Here is a 22,258-nt window from a genome sequence, read left to right on the forward strand (position 1 = left end):
ACCCAGGACAATGTATAGGACTGTGAAGATTTGGGTATGTTGAATCTAACGTTAATGGACTCAATGTGTGTTTGTGATTTACGAGGACATTTCATATGAATACACACAACACATTTTGAATTATGGGGACATGACCGGTGTCCTCATAATTCTAACAGTGTAGAAGTGCTTCTATACATAGAGGGAGCTCAAATCCAAATTTTTCCACAAGTACCCATAGTTCACATTTACATGATTTTGTGTAAAACGCATAGGTAAAACGTGTGTTTCGAGACAGTGCCTGGGGTACTGCACATCCTCATGAATATTCACACTTGTGTATGAAATCGCAGCTTGTGAGTGGCTGTGACCGCTGGAAGTCCTCATAATTTCGGATTTTGTCAGACCACTGATGATTGCCTCATACAAGTGGTTAATGCAGTTTATTAACTATTTAAACATTATTGTTTATAATTTATCAATTGTCAAAAAAAATATATAAATGCAGAGTGACCCTGCAATGAAAAGTAATCTTTAAATATCATATAATGAAAATAGTTTGAAAGCTGTTATAAATCAGTTTAATGAAGAAACGCGACCCTAACCACACTGTTAACTGCTTAGACTATATCATATTATGGCTATTTACATACATAATGGTATTATTATTTTACAGTCTCGTTTATTATAATCCATAATCAGAGTTTAGCGTCTATTTCCTGTTTGGACCGGGTGGAAACTGCAGCTTCGAAGACACCTGTGATTTGGACCTGTTTAAAGTCACTAACGTTATTACTGGAAAGGTATGATTTACTGCTGTTTAATCGCTTGTAGGTCAGTTTGTCTTGTTTGTACGTGTCTTGTAAGCTCTTTGCTGCTCGTGCTCGGTTTACTGTCATGAAGCCGCTAGCGCCTGATGCTAACGATGCTAACGGCCTCGCAGTGATCGCCATTCTGTTTACAGACTGTCAGAAGGGAATATGAGATGTTTGACAATTTAACTAGTTTTAGTTTGCAATATAATTGTAATTCTAACATCAAATAAGCTAGCCATGATCAGAATAAGGAGATGTCATGACTACAGTCTGTGAAGGGGAGGGGTTTCCCAAGTAACGTTACAGTATCCAGAGATGCTAACGTTACTGCAGTTCTGCTGGCTTTAAAGAGATTAGTCAAGATGTGCTCTTATTCCTCCTGCATGTAATTACGTATAATCTCTGTACCAATAGAACTGTCAGTCTTAATGTTTAACCTGCTGAATATGTCAAATGAAATGCAATATTGAGTATTAATGAGGGTCTTTTATGACAGCAGACACTGGTTACAGTGAGAGAGCCCAAGCCACTGAATGAGGCGTAGTTTTCACTTCAGAACAAAGACAAATTCATCAATGATTTTAAAGGTGAGGCAAATGGTTTGATAGAGTTAAGTTTAAGTGAAATTAATGTGTTTAATAAAGCTGTGTCATGTACATGATATGTTATTTACAGTGATGGTGTTTCTTCTCTGTTGTTGTGTAGGGAGAGGAGTGTTCAGTTGGGAGATTTCCTGCTTGAATATGGAGGAGACTAAGAAAAGAAGAAGAATGAGAGGGAAGGCAAAGAGCATCTCATAATGACGAGTTTCATTACAATGGAAAACTCGATGGTATGTACTTGTGTTTGATGCCTATGTAAGTTTGTACTTATAGCCCAGATTCGATCACAAGTGGATGAGGGACACACATTCCTGTTTACACCTGCTGTTTTAATCCATCTTTTGCCACTTTTAAAGGGGTCATGAACTGGCTTTTTACATTTTATTTTTTTGTTGTCTGAGCTGAGGTCAATTTATGATGATGAAAACATCAAAATGAATAAGTAATAGGTTATTTTCTACCCTAGTTTTAAGCCCAGCTCAGAAACGATCGGTTTTTACGGGCGTCTCGCACTGAAGACTTGGAAGTAAACGCCCACTGCTGTGAGTGGATAACAGTTTTGCATATTATAATGAGTTTCAACTCACCCATCGATGCACTTGGGGGAAATCGTTTTGAAAACGTCCAATGTTGTAAAATGGCAACCGGAATGATTCGACCATACATGTTTGACCCAGAGTCCGTGTGTTGCACAATTCCTGTTAGATCCAATATAGACGGCACAGCACCGTTCTTTACGCTTAATCGGTCTGCAAATCCAGTCTTGTTTACAAATCAATCCTTAGTGAAATGAAGCGAACAGACGGACAATGTCTTACCCTCATCAGCTGGAACGTCATTAAAAATAAAGTTTATCCATGCAGTCCTATTGGAATCCAGAGGAAGCTTATGCAGCGACTGTCTTCTTCCACAACCAGGCGCTGCACAATATTTTGAAATGCTCGGTAGCTCGATCCGGTTTGTCATTTTGAGGTAGCCAGGCCTATGTTATTTAGCTGTGCGTGTAATGCGCGAATCTGTGGGCGGGGCTAAACCGGTCGTGTTGAAGTAGGCGTTGATCTTCTTCTGTGGGGGTGGACAGTGTTTTATCCTCTTTGACGTCATAGTTTCCCACTTTTTTTAAAAATGAGTCAATTGCTGAGCCTGGTGTCAATAAAAGCTTTATTGGACTAACAAGGACGTTTTCAGTTCTGAAACTTACAGGATATTCTTATAATATGATGACCTCTTAGATGTCAAAAGCTCATCACCCCTTTAACCACTTCAGTCCTGATTTCTTTGTGGTGAGGGTAGAACTTTTTCGATGTAATTGATGAAATTGATGAAAGCTTACGCAATTTACATATGAGCATCACCAACATACACGTGTTTTATTTTGAACTGTTTACGTTCATTTAAGACATAACCGACTGTTTCATTTTGACATAATTTTGTGTGAATTTGTCTGTTCAAGCACAGTAACACATGGAAGATTACTCGATTCAATTCTCTCTCTCTTCCCAGTTAACATTAGTAATATGCTCCTCGTTTTACTTCTTTTGCCTTTGCCATAACTGATTAAATTACAAACTTCCCAGCGATGTGTGTGAAAAAAAAATAGCATGACTATTTAATTTCATTAATATTCTGATAATTATATAAATTTCCTTCATAGACATCTTTCTGTGATATTTACATTGTGCTCTATGTTTGCTCTGTTGTCTGTGTTTCTTTGTGTGGACACACACATTACACACTGAGTATAAGCACACGAGTGCATTACAGGGCCTAAATTACATAATTCAGAATGTGGCAGTGGACATGTCAATTGGCTATTAAACTAATAGATAATTGGTGATCACAAAGAATATGATATTTGATGGTACTAGATTTTCAGCACTGATATTGTTTTTTAATGTGTAACAGGAATCACAGAAGGTTGAACTGTCATTTGTTTAGTGTCGATCAGCCTGAGATGACGGTTCCCTTGGTCAACCAAATGAACCCGACCTGCAGGATGAAGACTATCCCTGTGGATGTGATCCTGAATGGCCAAGTGATGCACGGTATGGAAACTTTACATTAACTATTTTTAATTTGTTGGATCATTTTAAAGCTTAATGTTACCCAAGGTAATGTTCATATGTGTCAGAGTTAGTGTGTGACTTACACCTGATTTATGACGACATCATCATCATAGGATGTTCTTGATGTTTGACTTGACTGAAGAATCGGTGTGTGTTTGACAAAAGCCTGCTTTATGAGGACACTATAGAAGACGGTGTCATCTGCAAACTGACTGAGGCGAAATTTGTTATCAAAAAAAAAAAAATATTCCCTGAAAATTTTGATGATTTAATATCAGATATGCTAGTTGTGTACATAAAATAAACAACTTGGGACTAATTGGACACCCTTGCCTTATTCCGCAAGTTATATTTATTCTAGGTGTTAGTCCTGGGTTTAAGGAGACATAACTGTAAATATCAATATAAAACATTTTGATCACTGAACAAAAACTTTTGTCGAATCCAAAAATTTTTAAAGTAGAAAAGAAAAAATCGTGCTCTATCGGGCCCAGCCTATAACTATTATAGGCTCACCATTGTGGTTTAGTGTAAGGTAAAACAAAACACGGTATGGAAAGTGGCTTTATGATGTACTCGCGCATTGTTGACATTTCATTAATTTTTTACATTTGAGTGGTGTTCTCACATGAAGGATCATAATGTTTTTCTTCTTCTGATTTTTGATACAGGTCAACTTTATTAGCAATAGCATGCATTAAAAGGGTCAGCATACACTGCATTGGTTAAAAATCTCCTTACATTTTTCTATATAATATTGCTATTTTTCTAACTGTGCAGGAGCTTTATGTTAAGTAAAGTGTATTGCTCACATAATTTCAGATGTCATATGACTCGTATCAGCACTTTTGAATTGCGCCTGCTCAAACTGGATTTTTCATCATTTCTGTCTGAAAATGTAGTCCTAGCCCAATGCATACCCCTAAACCTAACCCTTCCCATAATTATCCCTAAAACCAGAGGGAATTGATAGGTGAATAACATGTAGAAGCACCTAACTCTGGTTGTAAGCCTAAACTTGTCCCTCAAACTTGACTGGTTGATGGGAATGTTGTTCCAGGATTAACAAAGATGTTGTTGATGCAGGAACATGTTGCACTTGGTGAAATCAGTCATGTCATAGAAGGAAGGAGTCACAGAAGTTGAGAGAAGACCTGGCATTGAGTGAGCAGCGCCCTCTACTGTTTGTCTTTTAACAAGATGAGAGATTTGATCAGGTAAATTCTCATATTTGGCAATTGACACTATATAGTAGAATAAAAGTATGTGTGTAAGTTCACAGCACAGACCTTGGCTTACACAACAGCTGGTGGATTAAAAGACAAGCAGGAAATTTAATTATTAGTAATTATTAGTGTGAAGATGAAAAGGTCAATCGATCCAAAATATCTGTTTGTGAAGGACAATGTCAAATGCAGATCAGTCTTCATAAGGTAATGAAAATATTAAAAATAGAAAACTTTATAAAGAATTTGCATTAAACTAATACATACACATAAAAAACACATTCTTTACATACATACACGCATACATATTCTATTTACTTTAAAAACTTTTTGTGCTTTGAGCTAGATGTGGAATAAAAAAATCTATAAAAAAATATAGAATAAAATCTGTGTTTTTATCAGATTATGTGAAGGAATAATCAACAGATTAATGAATTATCGTTAGTTGCAGCCCTCGATATTATGAATTATTATATTAACTTGTATTAACTTATATTATTTTATTTGGTCAGCTATTGGACATTTACAGAGCTAGAAAAATAACAAGAAAAGGATGAAAACTAAAACAAATAAGAATGTAAAAAACTATATGTATGTGCATCTGAATATTCATTCTCCAACTGGATTTAATCAGATTCCAGAGTTATTTAATAGATTCACAACCAACCAAATGCTTCTTCACAGGCCGCACTCCAATAAAACTGGCTTGTGCTCTATTCTGTGGAGGAAGGAAAAGCCACCAAAGCAGTTGAGCTCTTCAAAAATAAGACACTTTAGTGAACAAAAGAATTGAGTCGATGGATGAATGGTGTGTTCACTTTAAAGATGAATTTCAACAGAGATTCATTCATGAACCCAGTTCCTAACAGTGATGCTGGCCTTAACAAATATGTGTATATATATATACATAGAGGAATAAATGAAGATGAAAATGATAATTGGAGAATTATACAACACATGTAACATAGAGTTCTAGCTGACTTCTGCTGATATCAACTGTTGTTTACATTTAAATCATCCTCAGCACTCTGTCAGTCCAGTAGCTTGTGTTTATTTTTGAAATCATCACAACTCTTTCTGAAGCCTTGAAGCCTGAACACACTTGCTGCAAGCTCTCACAACTCAATTAAACTCTTCACAACTCGATCAAGCTCTTCACAACTTACGAAATTGGTAAGTCTTAGTGATTTGTCCAGTCTTTGTAAGTTGTACTTGATCCACTATCATGGAGCTGCATTGGTCAAGAAGATCCGTCGCTGGCCTTCCCGACATCTGTCCAGCCGTCGCTCTCCTTCCCGACATCTGTCCGGCCGTCGCTCTCCTTCCCGACATCTGTCCGGCCGTCGCTGTCCTTCCCGACATCTGTCCGGCCGTCGCTGTCCTTCCCGACATCTGTCCGGCCGTCTCAGTGTCTTCAGTGGACGCCTGTCAGGAGGATGATCCAGTCACCATCCACGGCCACAGCATAGAAGCCTACCAGGACATCTACCGCTCTGTGGTGGAGGCCATGCTGAAGACATCCAGTGGTCGGCGGCGTCCCTACAGCCTTGAGCAGCGACTGTGGGAGACACTCAACTGCCCTTCAGAGGAGGAGATGGAGCAGACTGACGGACGTGTCCTGATCACAGAGAGCTTCTCCACACCCGGCAGACGCCTCGCTCCTCGGTTCCACGTGGACATCAGCGAAGAGCCCCTGCCTGAGGAACCCCGAAGAAAGAGGCCCAGACACTGAGTCATCACAGTGTCACATGGAGCCTGGAGTATCACACAGCGGGACCACTGAATGTAAATAGTTACTATAGAGTAAGTTTAGAGTTTTATGAGTAAGTTTTATTTTGTACAGTTTACAGTTTTATGAGTAAGTTTTATTTTCTTGAGGTGTTTTGTTGTGTTGTGCGGTTGTTCGGATGTTTTTGCTCATTGTCAATGCGTTGATGCGGTGCGTGATGCGGTTCACGGGTTGTTCTAGGTGCTTTGCTCGGTAGGCGTCGGGTTGTTTTGGGCGGTTTCCTGTGTGTTGGCATTGTTTGAAGGATTTTTGTGCGGTTGTCAGCGTGTTGTTTTACGGTTGCTGGACTTTTCTGAGTAGTTGTTCATGCTTTGATGTCGTTGTCAGAAAGTTTAGAGCGGTTGGTTGATTTGCGGTTGGTTTTAAGCAGTTGTTGTTGTTGGTTAGGGTAGGTTAGGGTCCCTCACTCGGTTTGCAGCTTGACGTGCTGTGAGGGCTTGTGTGCATCAGTGATGCTGAGAGCTACGCCTCTGGTACTTCACAACTACTGGTAGGGTCACCCATAGAGGACAGGTCTCAGCTGAGATGCCAGACGAAGACAAACCACCTGATTCTGGACAAGAGCAGATTGACCTGATGTTTCTGGCAGAAGATCTCAGTCTAGTAGCTGGAGATGGAGATGCAGAGGAGATGGAGATGGAAAGGAGATGGAGATGCAGAAGAGATGGAGATGCAGAGGAGATGGAGATGGAAAGGAGATGGAGATGCAGAGGAGATGGAGATGCAGAGGAGATGGAGATGCAGAGGAGATGGAGATGGAAAGGAGATGGAGATGCAGAGGAGATGGAGATGGAAAGGAGATGGAGATGCAGAGGAGATGGAGATGGAAAGGAGATTGAGATGCAGAGGAGATGGAGATGCAGAAGAGATGGAGATGCAGAAGAGATGGAGATGCAGAAGAGATGGAGATGGAGATGGAGATGGAAAGGAGATGGAGATGCAGAAGAGATGGAGATGCAGAGGAGATGGAGATGCAGAGGAGATGGAGATGCAGAAGAGATGGAGATGCAGAGAAGATGGAGATGGAGATGGAGAGGAGATGGAGATGCAGAAGAGATGGAGATGCAGAGGAGATGGAGATGCAGAGAAGATGGAGATGCAGAAGAGATGGAGATGCAGAGAAGATGGAGATGGAGATGGAAAGGAGATGGAGATGCAGAAGAGATGGAGATGCAGAAGATATGGAGATGCAGAGGAGATGGAGATGCAGAGGAGATGGAGATGGAAAGAAGATTGAGATGCAGAAGAGATGGAGATGCAGAGGAGATGGAGATGCAGAGAAGATGGAGATGCAGAGAAGATGTAGATGCAGAGGAGATGAAGATGGAAAGGAGATGGAGATGGAAAGGAGATTGAGATGCAGAGGAGATGGAGATGGAAAGGAGATGGAGATGCAGAGAAGATGGAGATGCTGAAGAGATGGAGATGCAGAGGAGATGGAGATGCAGAGAAGATGGAGATGCAGAGAAGATGGAGATGCAGAGGAGATGGAGATGGAAAGGAGATGGAGATGGAAAGGAGATTGAGATGCAGAGGAGATGGAGATGGAAAGGAGATGGAGATGCAGAAGAGATGGAGATGCAGAGAAGATGGAGATGCTGAAGAGATGGAGATGCAGAGGAGATGGACATGCAGAGAAGATGGAGATGCAGAGAAGATGTAGATGCAGAAGAGATGGAGATGGAAAGGAGATGCAGAGGAGATGCAGATGCAGAGGAGATGGAGATTCAGAGGAAATGGAGATTCAGAGGAGATGACCATCGGCAGGCTAAGTATCTTGTCAAATCTCTTAAGATGGATATTCAGGGAAGATGGAGATTCAGAGGAGATGAAGATGCAGAGGAGATGGAGATTCAGAGGATATGACCATCGGCAGGCTAAGTATCTTGTCAAATCTCTTAAGATGGAGATGGAGAGGAGATGGAGAGGCAGAGGAGATGGAAATGCAGAGGAGATGGAGATTCAGAGGAGATGACCATCGGCAGGTTAAGTATCTTCTCAAATCTCTTAAAATGGAGATTCAGGGAAGATGGAGATGGAGATTCAGAGGAGATGAAGATGCAGAGGAGATGGAGATTCAGAGGAGATGGAGATGCAGAGAAGATGGAGATGGAGAGGAGATGGAGATTCAGAGGAGATGGAGATGCAGAGGAGATTCAGAGGAGATGGAGATGCAGAGGAGATGGAGAGGCAGAGGAGATGGAAATGCAGAGGAGATGGAGATTCAGAGGAGATGATGGAAATGCAGAGGAGATGGAGATTTAGAGGAGATGACCATCGGCAGGTTAAGTATCTTCTCAAATCTCTTAAAATGGAGATTCAGGGAAGATGGAGATGGAGATTCAGAGGAGATGAAGATGCAGAGAAGATGGAGATGGAGAGGAGATGGAGATTCAGAGGAGATGGAGATGCAGAGGAGATGGAGATGCAGAGAAGATGGAGATGGAGAGGAGATGGAAATGCAGAGGAGATGGAGATTCAGAGGAGATGACCATCGGCAGGTTAAGTATCTTCTCAAATCTCTTAAAATGGAGATTCAGGGAAGATGGAGATGGAGATTCAGAGGAGATGGAGATGCAGAGAAGATGTAGATGGAGAGGAGATGGAGATTCAGAGGAGATGGAGATGCAGAGGAGATGGAGATGCAGAGAAGATGGAGATGGAGAGGAGATGGAGATTCAGAGGAGATGGAGAGGCTTTTCAAGTCGAAGTCGAAGCAGACTGAAGAGATGAAGATGCTGCCTCAGAAGTTACTGGTAAGTTTAAGTTGCTGTTTGCATAAATAAAGAAGTTCACTGTTTAGATTTTTAATCTTAATAAATCTTTTTAAAATCTACGTGGAGACATTTGTTTGTCTTAAAACAAATACAAAACATTGTCCAATGCGTCTGCAAAAAAAACAACAACATAATTAGCCATTATAACATGTACAACATTAACATTATTTTTATTTGTAAAATAAAGCTGTGTCTTTATTTCTGATTTCCTGAAAAATTTGACTTCATTATGTAAATGATCTTTCTTTGAAAAGTTTGGGGGGAAAAATACACATTTTATGAACAAAGTTACTTTGACTTGAGCTGACCAATAATGGTAGTGTGTGTTGATTGGTGTTTATAGTAGTTCAACCTTATTGCCGTGCATATATAACTCTTTTATTTTTCTTCATATTAATATTAGTTGTTTTTCAGACAGCTGCTACAGAAGAAAAACTGAAATCTGAGTGCAGAGACAAGCGAAGAAGTAAGTATGTTTTGATCTCATATCGCCTCTGTTATGGAGATTTTGAATCAGGCCTATTGAGCGGCGGGTGACAGTTAGGAAAATGTTAGCAACGTGTCCATTTCAGGCGTCTAATTTGTGCTGCCTTTGAGTCATTCATGTAAAAATCTGTTTATTTGTTTTGTTTTTTAGCAATTTCTAATTTCCTTAAATCTTTAGATCTTTCTTTACAATAGACAGGTTCATGGGAAATACCCTAGGTTTTAAATAAACCACAATTATCAATATAAAACATATCAAGAAAAGAAAAAAAAAATGTTTTCCACATCTAGCTCAAAGCACTGAAAGCTTTTAAAGCAAATAGAATATGTATGTGTGTATGTATGTACAGTATGTGTTTTATATGTGGTGCTGCATGAAGGAAATTGTCATCATCTGCCACTCAATCATGATGTTAAATTATTTATTTATTTGCAAATTCTTTATAAAGTTTTCTGTTTTTACTATTTTCATTATTTATTTTCACATCTTTATGAAGACTGATCTGATTTTTATGTTTGGCCATTGTCTTTCACTATCAGATATTTTTGGTCTATTGACTTTTTCATCTTCACACTAAAAATTACTAATAAAACTAGCCTACTAATAATTAGCCAAGGTCTGTGCTGTGAACTTACACATATACTTTTATTCTACTATATAGTGTCAATTGCCAAATATGCCAAATTTACCTGAACAAATCTCTCATCTTGTTAAAAGACAAACAGTAGAGGGCGCTGCTCACTCAATGCCAGTGCTTCTCTCAACTTCTATGACTCCTTCCTTCTATGACATGACTGATTTCACCAAGTGCAACATGTTCCTGCATCAACAACATCTTTGTTAATCCTGGAACAACATTCCCATCAACCAGTCAAGTTTGAGGGGCAAGTTTATTTTATGTCAAGTTTAGGCTTACAACCAGAGTTAGGTGCTTCTACATGTTATTGACCTATCAATTCCCTCTGATTTTAGGGATAATTATGAGAAGGGTTAGGTTTAGGGGTATGCAGTGGGCTATGCGTGGGCTTTCGTTGCCAAAGTCATAAAATTACAAGTTATTCAGCCTTTTAAAAAGTTTTTACTCCAGTAGGAGCGCTTCACACATCCATTTTAAATCAATAAAATAGGTTCCATTTCATTTATCCAAAAAGGAAGCTTTCATTATGACACCTGCTGTCAAGCTGTATAGCCTATACACCTGCTGTATATTAGGCTGTATATTTATGGCATAATTTATAGAAATAAATATTTATGAACATATATTTAGAGATTTAGTTTTTTTTTGGATATATACTTCAATAGAAAAGCATATCTAGTGAGACATGCACCAAAGAAGCTTCCTAAAATTAGTTATTGTGTGTGTGTGTCTGTGAAATCTGCTCCAGCCCAGTGTCTTTCCTCCTCAGATCATCAATCTCCTGCTCCTGTTGCTTCAAGCGTCCTTCAGCTTGACTCACCGCAGCCTCTTCCTGATCTCTGATCAGCTGTGAGCGGATCGGCTCAGTAAATATCCACTCACTTTCCTCCACTGAGGCCAGTGCTGTAAGGACACATAACAAATCACCTCATATTGCTGCTCACACTGAGTCTAAAACTGCTCTTCTGTCTGTTAGCTGTTGTTCCACTCAATGAGAGTCCACAGCCTGTGTCAGCTCCTGAAGCTCCTGGATGGATTCTCTCATCATAAAATCTGCTTTGAGTCTCTTTCAGAATCAATCTTCTGTTGAAAAACCACAATCTTCAGCTATACAGCATGAACCAGTATTTTTCAAAATTCATTTATTGTATCTCCGCGCCCGTTACCGTATCATGGTTTTTGTGTTCATCCATTGTACACAGTTAACAAATGCACTCCTGGTCAGATTTTTAGTTCATCATATTTTATGAAGATCATCTCTTGAAGTCCCCGGGGAGGCGTCCAGGAGGTATCCGGAACAGATGCCCGAGCCACCTCAGCTGACCCCTCTCGATGTGGAGGAGCAGCGGCTCGACTCTGAGCTCCTCCCGAGTGACCGAGCTTCTCACCCTAGGGATCGCCCAGCCACCCTGCGGAGAAAGCTCATTTCGGCCGCCTGTATCCGGGATCTTGTCCTTTCGGTTATGACCCAAAGCTCATGACCGTATATGTGAGAGTAGGAACGTAGATTGACCGGTAAATCGAGAGCTTTAGCAAGACTATGACCTATACAAATCTATGTTTCATACATCTTGTTTGGTCTCACTGCTGTGTCTTTAACTAGTATATGCACGCATAAGTTCCGCATTTGACGCAGGGATGCTCGTCTATTTCCGGTTGTGTAGATTAAAGCGGAGGAAAACCGGAGAAAACGGGATTATGGCAGAGTCTTCAATATTTACTGTCCTCCCGTCTTTGAAACGAAACGTACATACGTTTAGATGTAATTTTATATACAGTTATGTTTATTTAATATAATTTTAAAAAGAAGCATAAACACAACGAGGGGTGTCTGTTTTATCTGTTTTTGTGACCAACGTTTCTTTATTATAACCATGGAGTATAAAATTCAATATAAATTCTCGCTATTGCATTGGACTCTATGATCGGCGGAAGTTATCGAGCATCCTTACACCTTCACCGGAAATACCGTCGTGCATAGAGCCCATAAGGCAATACAAGGAAATAATAATAATATTAATGAACAAGGCAGTATGCTGTGAGAAAACCACTGAGATCAAGGTAACCTTCAAATCTTTTGCTATTTTAATATGAAATATAAACTGTAAAACATTTAAGGAATATTTTGAGGAAGACTTGAAGGGACTTTTATTATATAAAATAACATTTCTGAAATACTTTAATGTTCCTGTCCATTACAATGGAAGTTAATGAAAATTATTAATATGTTCATATTATAAATATGAAGTTAAATGTTCCATTTTTATAGAAATGATTTGTTGTCTAAATAAATGTGACAACTTGAAACTGTTGATTTCATTAAATGTTAATTAAATGGCAATGATAAAGGTCAGGTTTTATTTGATTAATCTAGATACCACCAGAATATTAAATAATGGAATAAACTTAAAGAATATCAGAAAACTGACTACATCCGGTTTATTTTGACTAGAAAAGTCTACTGTGTCATTCGACTGGATTACACCAGTGTCCATTGAGGAAACAGCCCACTCAAAATTATTATTTCCTACCTAAAGCAGTGAAAGGCAATAGGCTTGTTTGAGATGCGCCTCGCCTCGCCTGCAATGTAGTCGAGAGTAGGCGGCTGCAGTGAGGGGAGGAGTGAAAAAAGCGCAATCAAGCCGGACAGATCTAGGGTTCTCGCAGTGAATCAGACACCTGTGAGATCAAAGGCGGATATCGCGGGATTAACGGGATTCACGCTCGTGCACGTGTTGCTAATAAACTGGATGTGAGTTCTGTTGCTTTTATATAAAAATAAATAAAATGTAAATAAAAACCAAACTACTTGTTATTTAATTACATTCCAAATAGCCTATGGTTTATCAATCTTTTTTTTTTCTTTAATACAGACGTGTTTTTATATAGCCTATTGTTTTAACAAAAATGAAATATAACCCATATGGCACTGTCAGATAGTTTATTCACCCATAGCCTATGTATACACATAAAACATGATATCAGTTTTAAAATCAAACATTTTAAAAGAGAACAATTCATCTGGTGTTCTTTTATTTTTATTTATTTTACTTTTTTATTAGAATGCAAGTTACAAACATAGCCTACCTACAAGCACCACAATTCGTGAAACAAATAGGCCTATTATACAGCGACAAATACATAAACATCAGAATAAAATTAATAATAAAATAAATCAATCAATCAAAATAAGCTTAGCTTAAATAGACAGACTTACAAACTTCATCATCTATAAAATGAGAGCTATTTTTCACTTGAACATTTTAGAGTAGGCCTAGTATATTTGAGTTACTGACTATAGCTTTCTTATTTTTAACCCGTTTAAGAGATTCACAATATAGATCAGTTTCAATTTGAAAACAATAAATAAATAAAACATGGCCTTGATTTGGAGAATTTAGCTTAATGAATATGGAATTTACCTTCATCACTGTTGTTTAAACCAATGAGCATTAAGCTGTGTCGTCAGCAAGTCGTTTCCCATCATGCTTTTGATCAGCGCAGTCGGTGGAGAGCAACTGCGCGCGACTGCAGAATCCGACCCTTCCGCCTTGCGCTCGCGAGAGTTTTTTGACATACGTCGGCATGACATCAGAGCCAGGCGGACCGTTCTCGGACACATTTCTAACCGGCATGCATCTCGCGCTGATCACCGGTGATCGATTCTGCGCAGAATTTGCTCATCTCAAACAAGCCTAATAATCGCGCTACCTTTTGCCCCGCCCATTGTGTGACTTCATTCTGTCTGCTAATTCTATTCAATGGGCGTGTCTTCAGAGACTATTGTTGAGCAATTACCTGCGCTCAGGTGTTGAATTTCAGGAAGAGTTAGGTTGGTGTTTTGAATTGAATCTGAAAAGCAGAAAAGCAGGATCTCTCGCGATCCTTCTAAGAATTGTAATTTCAAGCACGTTGGATCTTTAACTAGAGAATTACAAGCAATAGCATACCTTCGGGGGAAAAAAATGAGTAAAATTTCAAAGATTTTTAAAGTGAGCTCATCAAGCTCGTCCAGCTCCAGACCCAGTTCTAGTTCTGGATCCAGTTCTAGATCTAAGCACCGGTCCCGGTCGGGTGCATCACCACAGGAGGCCATCAACAAACTGAGAGAGACCGAGGCCATGTTAACGAAAAAACAGCAATACCTGGAGAGCAGAATCGAGCAGGAGCTCACCATTGCCAAAAAGAATGGAACAAAAAACAAAAGAGGTATGTAGAATGGGACTTTTGTGGTCTTTACATTATAGTCTTATTATTATGTCATTTGTATATTTTAGTACCCTTGAAAGTTTATGACAGCGATGGAAATGACATTTGGAATAAAAAAGCCGCCTCGTTTGTCGTGCTGGGTTAATATTTTGCGTAGCCTTGATAAAATTACATTGCTTAATACAATTATTATATAAGTAATATATTTTCCTTTGATCATATTTATCTCAGTCAATATCTTGTTGTCTGCATAAACCAGTAGGCCACACAACAAACGTTTGTGTGTGGCGGAAATGACACAATAACAACTGCTGACACCAGAAATGTGAAGGTTTTTTTTTTTTTTTAATTTCACTTAAGTACACAATTAATGGTTTATTCCACATTTCATTTAGATATGAAAGTTTTAAACATGTTATTCATATTTTTATGATGTATATTCATAGTTTATTTTAAAAAGAGGTCACAGTACAGCACTTCAAATAATAATAAAAATTCTCCAAGACCTTTTGTTTTGCTGTTTTGTATTAAACTAAATGATTATGAGAAAACTGTCAGTTACATAATTTGTCTTTTGAAGTGTAACAACACCCCACTGAAACATGTCGGAGAAACATGGCTTTTGTTTATGTGGAGTGACGCCCAGCTGTTCCTCCTAAAACAGGCATTTGGACACGTCTCATTTACAGTTGTGCATTACTACAGCATGTAGTTTACACCCAGGCATCACAGGTGGAGCCAGGTGTAAAGAGTACCTGAAAAGTAACTATACTTGAGTAAAAGTACTGATAGAGGTTAAATTAGGAGTACTGGGTACTGATAGCGTACTGATAGTTAAATTAGGACACTTAAGTAGCTTTTATAACATTACTGTGAGTGTGCATCTTAAAGGGATAGTTCACTTTGAAATTAATTTTTGGTATGTTTTAGTTTACCTCAAGGGCATCGAAGATGTAGGTGTCTTTGTTTCCACAGTATTTACAATTTTGATGTTTTTAGGTCAAACCGTCTTGTCTGTCAGTCATATAATGGAGGTCTATGGGGTCCACCTCAAAGAGCATGCACAGAGAAGTCCAAATTAAACATGATTTAATGACTCGTAAATGTAAGTACACATTGATGGCCTAAGACTCGAAACGTTTGTGTGAGAAAACAAACAGTATTTATATCGTTTTTACCTCTTGTAACCACAGCGACGTCCAAGTTATCTGAGGGTAACGCTTCAGTCTGCGCAAGCGCCATAAAGTGCTGAAAGTGATCTAAATTTGGTTGTGAAAAAAATTCAAAGTTGTCTGTTGATATATCGTAATCGTCTTCCATTGCGATTTCCTGTATATCTAAATATGTTTAGATCTTCACAGTGATAGGTAAAACTTCCAAAATCTCTGTGTAAACAATGAGGGACGTACACGTGCGAGAGATTACTTACGGGGCTTGCCGGCGCGCTTGCACAGACAGAAGCGCCCTCAGAGTACTTGGACGTGACTGTGATTACAAGAGGTAAAAACTATATAAATACTGTTTGTTTTCTCACACAAACCGCTCGTTTCGTGTCTTAGGCCATCAATGTGTATTTACATTTACGAGTCATTAAATCATGTTTAATTTGGACTTCTCTGTGCATGCTCTTTGAGGTGGACCCCATAGACCTCCATTATATGACTGACAGACAAGAACGGTTTGACCTAAAAATATCAAAATTGAAAATACTGTGGAAACAAAGACACCTACATCTTGGATGCCCTTGAGGTAAGCTAAAACATATCAAAAAGTGAACTATCCATTTAAGACAAAACATTCCCACTGACATTTTAAGATATCAGTGCAAGTTGCTTTCAGTTAAAACAGCTCAAACATGCATTTGAATCTAGGACTAGCTTAAGATTTTAATAACAGTTCTTAAGTATTTTACTTGTTCTGAATACGCTCAAAGATGAGCTTAAGTGCTCAAAATGGGCATAGTATACCAATATCCTTCAAAAAGCTTCTACATAACGTGTAAATAAAATTATATGAAATGCCTGTGATTTAGCAACTACCTGCTTATGCACTCGCATTTATGTAAAGTAGCCTTGACAAGTTTTGGTAAGTAAGCTTTGCGCATAAGTTATAGCACCTTCAATGCCCTATAGATGATGATATCGCTACTTTATAGCAGAAATAAACTGCAAAATGTAACGAGTAATACAAATATACTGTAGTATAGAAACATGTAGTCAAGTTGAGAGTAAAAGTTGTGAATATCTTTGATATTCAGTAAAAGTAGCCAGCAAGATACTTAAGTACAGTAACTAATTACATTTACTCAAATACTTTGAGCATTAATTTTAAAGATTAAAAAAAAATGTCTAAAGAGTGCCTGGTCATGTGAAGTCAAACAATAATTTTACTTTCTTCTCACATGTTTTAGGTAAACTAAATTATCCATTCTTGTGTAAATTATCCATTCTTTCTAAAAAAAAAAAAAATAATTAAAAAAAAAAACCACATTTTTGTTGTTCTCAAGAAATTCAGTTTCTTTAGTTTCCTTTTGTTGTTGATTTAATCCAATTGAGAGATACCATTAACTCGAAATGATGTGTAGCCTATCAATGTCATTACCCAGTTGTTGCCAGTTTCTTTTGTTTGCTTTTCTCTCGAAAAAGAACAGGTTAAACTAATATGTCTTCCAATTTTTCTTCACGCAGGTATACAGCTTAAACAGAGGCACATTGTATTCCTCTGTTTAAGTGCTAGTATGCTAGTATACTAACACATAAGTGCTAGTATGCTACATAAAATGCAGTTGATCACATTATTAACATGCGTTACATGTTGTAGGATGCACATTAATGTATGATTAACAGAATGAATCTCTAAAAATGAGGGAAAATATCATTTGAATGAAGTGTACTTCTTCAGTGAAATATCTGATGATTATGACCACACTGAAAAAATGTTTTCTTCAGCTGCACTTCAGGCTCTGAAGAGGAAGAAACGTTTCGAGCAACAGCTGACTCAGATCGACGGGACCCTGTCCACTATTGAGTTCCAGCGAGAGGCCCTTGAGAATGCCACCACAAACACAGAGGTTCTGAAGAACATGGGTTACGCAGCTAAAGCCATCAAAGGAGTTCACCAGAACATGTACGTTTCATCATGCGCTGCATTCACGCCATGTCGTAATTACCGTAATATCGAGATGGCAACATGTGACGTTCTATTCAGAGCTGTCCATTTCCTCGGACTGGGAATTATGCATTTCTATGGCAACACTGTCAATACCTAAATTAATCTGCAGTGGTGCAGCAATCACATGGTACAAGTAGGAGTAATCTGAAAATTTGTAATTATGAGCTCTGATATTTCATAATTATGGTAATTACGACAACCTGAATGCGCCTATTGCTGTATTTTACACTCAGTTATTCACAAAAAAAAAAAAAAAACATATCATTGCTTATTACATGGTTCTCAGGAATACATGATTTTGATTGATCAATACTACAAAACTACAGATATCTGTAGTAAAATATTTTGTATAATGCCGATAAATGACTGTTGCATACATCTATAATTGAGACCAGTGGATTGAACAGTTGTTAGCAAATGTCATCAAATAATCAATCATTCTGTTTCTCTCACTTTCAGAGATCTGGATAACATTGACTCCCTCATGCAGGACATTACAGAACAACAGGAAGTAGCTCAGGAGATCAGTGATGCCATCTCAAAACCTTTTGGTGATCAGTTTGATGAGGTATGTATTACAAATAGGGATGTTAAACTCCAACTCTCAACTCTAACCATACAAGTCGACAGAATTGACTCCTCGAATCAATTTACTTCACATCAAAACAGGGTCAGAAATACACGATTGTAGTCGTTTTTTATACACTAAATCATATTTTTGATGATTTAGAGGATATGAATCTTATCCTCTCTTCCATGGGGGGTGTCAGAAATATGCTAATACGGGACAGGCTGTCAGTGGTCGTGGGCGGAGCATGAGCATTACGACATCATAAATCCAAACAGCCTGATTATTGAGCGTTTACACTTGTTGCGGATTACATTTTTTTTTTCATTGTATGGTGCAAAGACACATTTATATGCAAACACCATATAAAAGTAAATTTTGCTTCCGATGACCCATTTAAAGGGTTAGTTCACCCAAAAATGAAAATTCTGTCAGTATTTACTCACCCTCATGTTGTTCCAACCCCGTAAGACCTTCGTTCATCTTCGGAACACAAATTAAGATATATTTGATGAAATCTGGGAGCTGGATCACTCCTGCATACTAGTCCATAGGCTTCTTGAGGGATTGAAACTTGCCGGCCTCGAAAAGTTATTAAAGACTTTGTTAAAATAGGCCAAGTGACTACAGTGGCTCAATCTTAACTTCATCAAGCAATGAGAATACTATTTTAACGATGTCTTTAGTAACTTTTCGAGGCCGGCAACTATGTTTCAATCCCTCAAAAAGCCTATGGAGTAGTATGGAGGAGTGATCCAGCTCTCAGATTTCATGAAAAATATCTTATTTTGTGTTCCGAAGATGAACGAAGGTCTTACGGGGTTGGAACAACATGAGCGTGAGTAAATACTGGCAGTATTTTCATTTTTGGGTGAACTATCCCTTTAAGGGCTGTTTACACAACACCATTTCCAACTAAAAATAGGTTGAAACCTGTTCATTTGCATGAACCCTGCATTTTGGGGCCTGAAAATGCAAGCTTTTGAAAACGGGTTACAAAGTACAAGTTTTTGAAAACAATACCGCTATCGTCTCAGTGTGAACAACAAAAACGAATTTGTGAAAAACGGTGACATCATGCGTATTACTTTACGTCTATAGGCGTTTAGTTGTTTATTTCTAAAGTATCATCGTCAACTACTGACCTGGCATGCAGAATACAGAATTTTATTTATTTATTTTTTAGCCGTTTTGTCATCCGATCATTTTGACGATGTTGTTGCCTGTACAAGAAAAACGCGAAGGAAAACCTTTCCGTTTTTAGTACATCATTGTCATTTAAATGTACCTTTAGGTGCAAAAAGCTGCTTGGGTAAGAGATAGGGATGGGCAACGATTAATCGCAATTAATCACATCCAAAATAAATATAAATAAACACACATGCATGTATATATTTAAGAAAAATTTGTTATTAATATATCAAATACTTATTTGTATATATAATATTTATTATGTATAAATATATATAAAGGATGTAAATGCAAATATTTCTTAAATGTATACATTCATGTTTGTGTATTTATATGTACAAATTAATTATACACACTACACACACATATTATGTAAACACAAACTTTTATTTTGGATGCAATTAATCCCTAGTAAGAGAGTTCAAGATACTAAAAATGAATACAATACATACAGAAATGCATACAATAATATACATGTATTGATGTTTATTCTTGAAGTGAGTTTTTAATGATTTATGATTAGTTAAATGATATGAACACAAATTAGATTAGTCATGGAAAGCCAAAATAATATTTATTGCATTAATATAACATTAATTAAACTACAAAGATGGCATAGAGATATGTATAATTACAATCTAAATGTACTCTGACTGTTTTTTTCTAAAGTAAGCTACATGTAGTTTGTCAAGTCACCTTAATTTATATTGCACTTTTTTACAATACAGATTATTTAAAAGCAGCTTTACAGAGATAGCAGGAAAATAATGCAACAAAGTTTGTTCTGACTGTACAGCAGATCTAAAAGAAAATAGCGCCATAGTTCAGCTTAAAGGGATAGTTCACTTTGAAATTATTTTTTGATATGTTTTAGCTTACCTCAAGGGCATCCAAGATGTAGGTGTTTTTGTTTCTACAGTATTTACAGTTTTGATATTTTTAGGTCAAACCGTTCTTGTCTATCAATCATATAATGGAGGTCTATGGGGTCCACGTCAAAGAGCATGCACAGACAAGTCCAAATTAAACATGATTTAATGACTCGTAAATGTAAGTACACATTGATGGCCTAAGACACGAAATGAGCGGTTTGTGTGAGAAAACGAACAGTATTTATATCGTTTTTACCTCTTGTAACCACGGCCAGAAAGCGCCCACACCCTCAAGAACGGTTTGACCTAAAAATATCAAAAATTAAAATACTGTGTAAACAAAGACACCTACATCTTGGATGCCCTTGAGGTAAGCTAAAACATATCAAAAATTAATTTCAAAATGAACTATCCCTTTAAGTAAGTGAAGTGATAGTCCATTTTTGTTAATTTTATTAATTTAGTTCATATATCTCTGCTATTGAGAAACCATGAGCTGATTTTAACAGTAGGGCTATTTGGAGTCTTTGAGAGAATTGACTCTTTTGGAAATTCCCCATCACTAATTACAAATAAAAAAGAGGAATTAATGGACTACTTGTACTGAGCTTTGTGACTTCCATTTTGAAATAGTACAACTCATTTATTTCCCGTTATGTATTTTTCAATGTGCTGTAGTCACCTAGTTGACTAAACTGCACTTAAAATGAGTGTCCTCAAGATGATTTAAAAATCTGGACATTTTCAGAGACAGGAGAAGAGATAATCTGATGATTACTGTGTAAAGATTTTCTCAATAGAACTCAATGGAACATTAAGTTTTATTCCAACCCAAGCTGATCTTACAAAGCAGAAGTTGTTAAATATACGCGATGAATAAGATCAGTATGGACATTTATTTATTTGAATGAAATGTTTGAATCACTATTCTAATTTATATGTTTATGCCCAAAACGCTTAATTAATATTCAAGGTAGTTGACTGTCATTCTCCTCTACCCTGTGTGTGTTAATGTTTATCGTTAAATCTATTTAAGGCACTTCATTCATTCATTCAATTCATTTTTATCAGAGAAATTCATTAAAAAAAAAGTAAACTCAAATATGATCAGTACGTATTTCAGAATTTTCAAGATAATTTATGTAAAAACGCAGAACTTGATTCATTGTTTTAATCAATTGTACTCATTTTTATGTTTTTACAGGATGAATTGTTGGCTGAGCTGGCAGAGTTGGAACAGGAAGAACTTGAAGAAAGTATGAAGAATATGGCCAGATTACCAAGTGTACCAACCAAACTGCCTAGCACAAGACCAAGCCGCCATGCAAGTAAGTATGCAATGACACCAACACATTTAGTATTTACAGTCAGGCCCTACAGTCTGTGTTTTATTGAAATGCCTATAATTTCATTCTTTCAGCCTCCAAGAAGAGAGCGGAGGATGATCATGATATGAAGAGGTTGGCTGCCTGGGCTTCATAAGCAGCAGTGCACACACAAATGCTCATTCTCCTTTCTACTTTACATTCACTTTCATTTTTAGATCTACATCCTGCAAAGAATTGCAAGAGCTTTTTGAAAGAAAGAAAAAAAGTAAATAAATCAATCTTAAAATTGGTATATTGTATTAAAAAAAAAATGTTTTTTTATGTGTTGATCTTTAAGATGAAGGATTACTTTGCTGGCAACTTGGTGTAAATAGTAGCAATTTATGATTAAATGATTAAAATGATATTGAAATATAAATGTTAAATACTGGGGTTTGTATGAAAAAAAACCTTCAAATATCAAATGTATTGCATGTCAAATACATTAAGAGTGATTTTATAATGTTTTATTCAATATTATAAAGTCTTGGTTTTGATTAAA

At 37.4% G+C, this 22,258-nt stretch overlaps 1 protein-coding gene and 1 long non-coding RNA gene across 2 annotated transcripts; both read left to right on the forward strand.

Annotated features, from left to right (window-relative positions):
- Positions 1 to 709: 709 nt before the first annotated feature.
- Positions 710 to 11,469, forward strand: LOC148969586 (uncharacterized). The gene is made up of 5 exons (XR_016149292.1): positions 710 to 782; positions 1,291 to 1,381; positions 1,500 to 1,626; positions 3,302 to 3,441; positions 11,148 to 11,469. It is a non-coding gene; the product is annotated as an uncharacterized LOC148969586 (long non-coding RNA).
- A 2,732-nt stretch (positions 11,470 to 14,201) lies between these two features.
- On the forward strand, positions 14,202 to 22,135 carry chmp4c (charged multivesicular body protein 4C). The gene is made up of 5 exons (XM_039666648.2): positions 14,202 to 14,587; positions 17,536 to 17,713; positions 18,218 to 18,326; positions 21,594 to 21,717; positions 21,810 to 22,135. Exons 1-5 carry the CDS (start codon positions 14,344 to 14,346, stop codon positions 21,869 to 21,871), a joined length of 717 nt encoding a protein of 238 aa, XP_039522582.2. The 5' UTR covers positions 14,202 to 14,343; the 3' UTR covers positions 21,872 to 22,135.
- Positions 22,136 to 22,258: the final 123 nt, after the last annotated feature.

This window comes from Pimephales promelas, chromosome 22 (genome assembly GCF_988280905.1).
Source record: "Pimephales promelas chromosome 22, fPimPro1.hap1.1, whole genome shotgun sequence".
In the NCBI taxonomy this organism is placed as follows: domain Eukaryota; kingdom Metazoa; phylum Chordata; class Actinopteri; order Cypriniformes; family Leuciscidae; genus Pimephales; species Pimephales promelas.

Bases quoted from the DNA above. Each gene is read 5' to 3' on its own strand.
- chmp4c (XM_039666648.2), top strand. From the start codon at position 14,344: ATGAGTAAAATTTCAAAGATTTTTAAAGTGAGCTCATCAAGCTCGTCC. The intron at 14,588-17,535 runs GTATGTAGAATG...TGTTTTCTTCAG, and splicing joins TGGAACAAAAAACAAAAGAG to CTGCACTTCAGGCTCTGAAG. The intron at 17,714-18,217 runs GTACGTTTCATC...TCTCACTTTCAG, and splicing joins AAAGGAGTTCACCAGAACAT to AGATCTGGATAACATTGACT.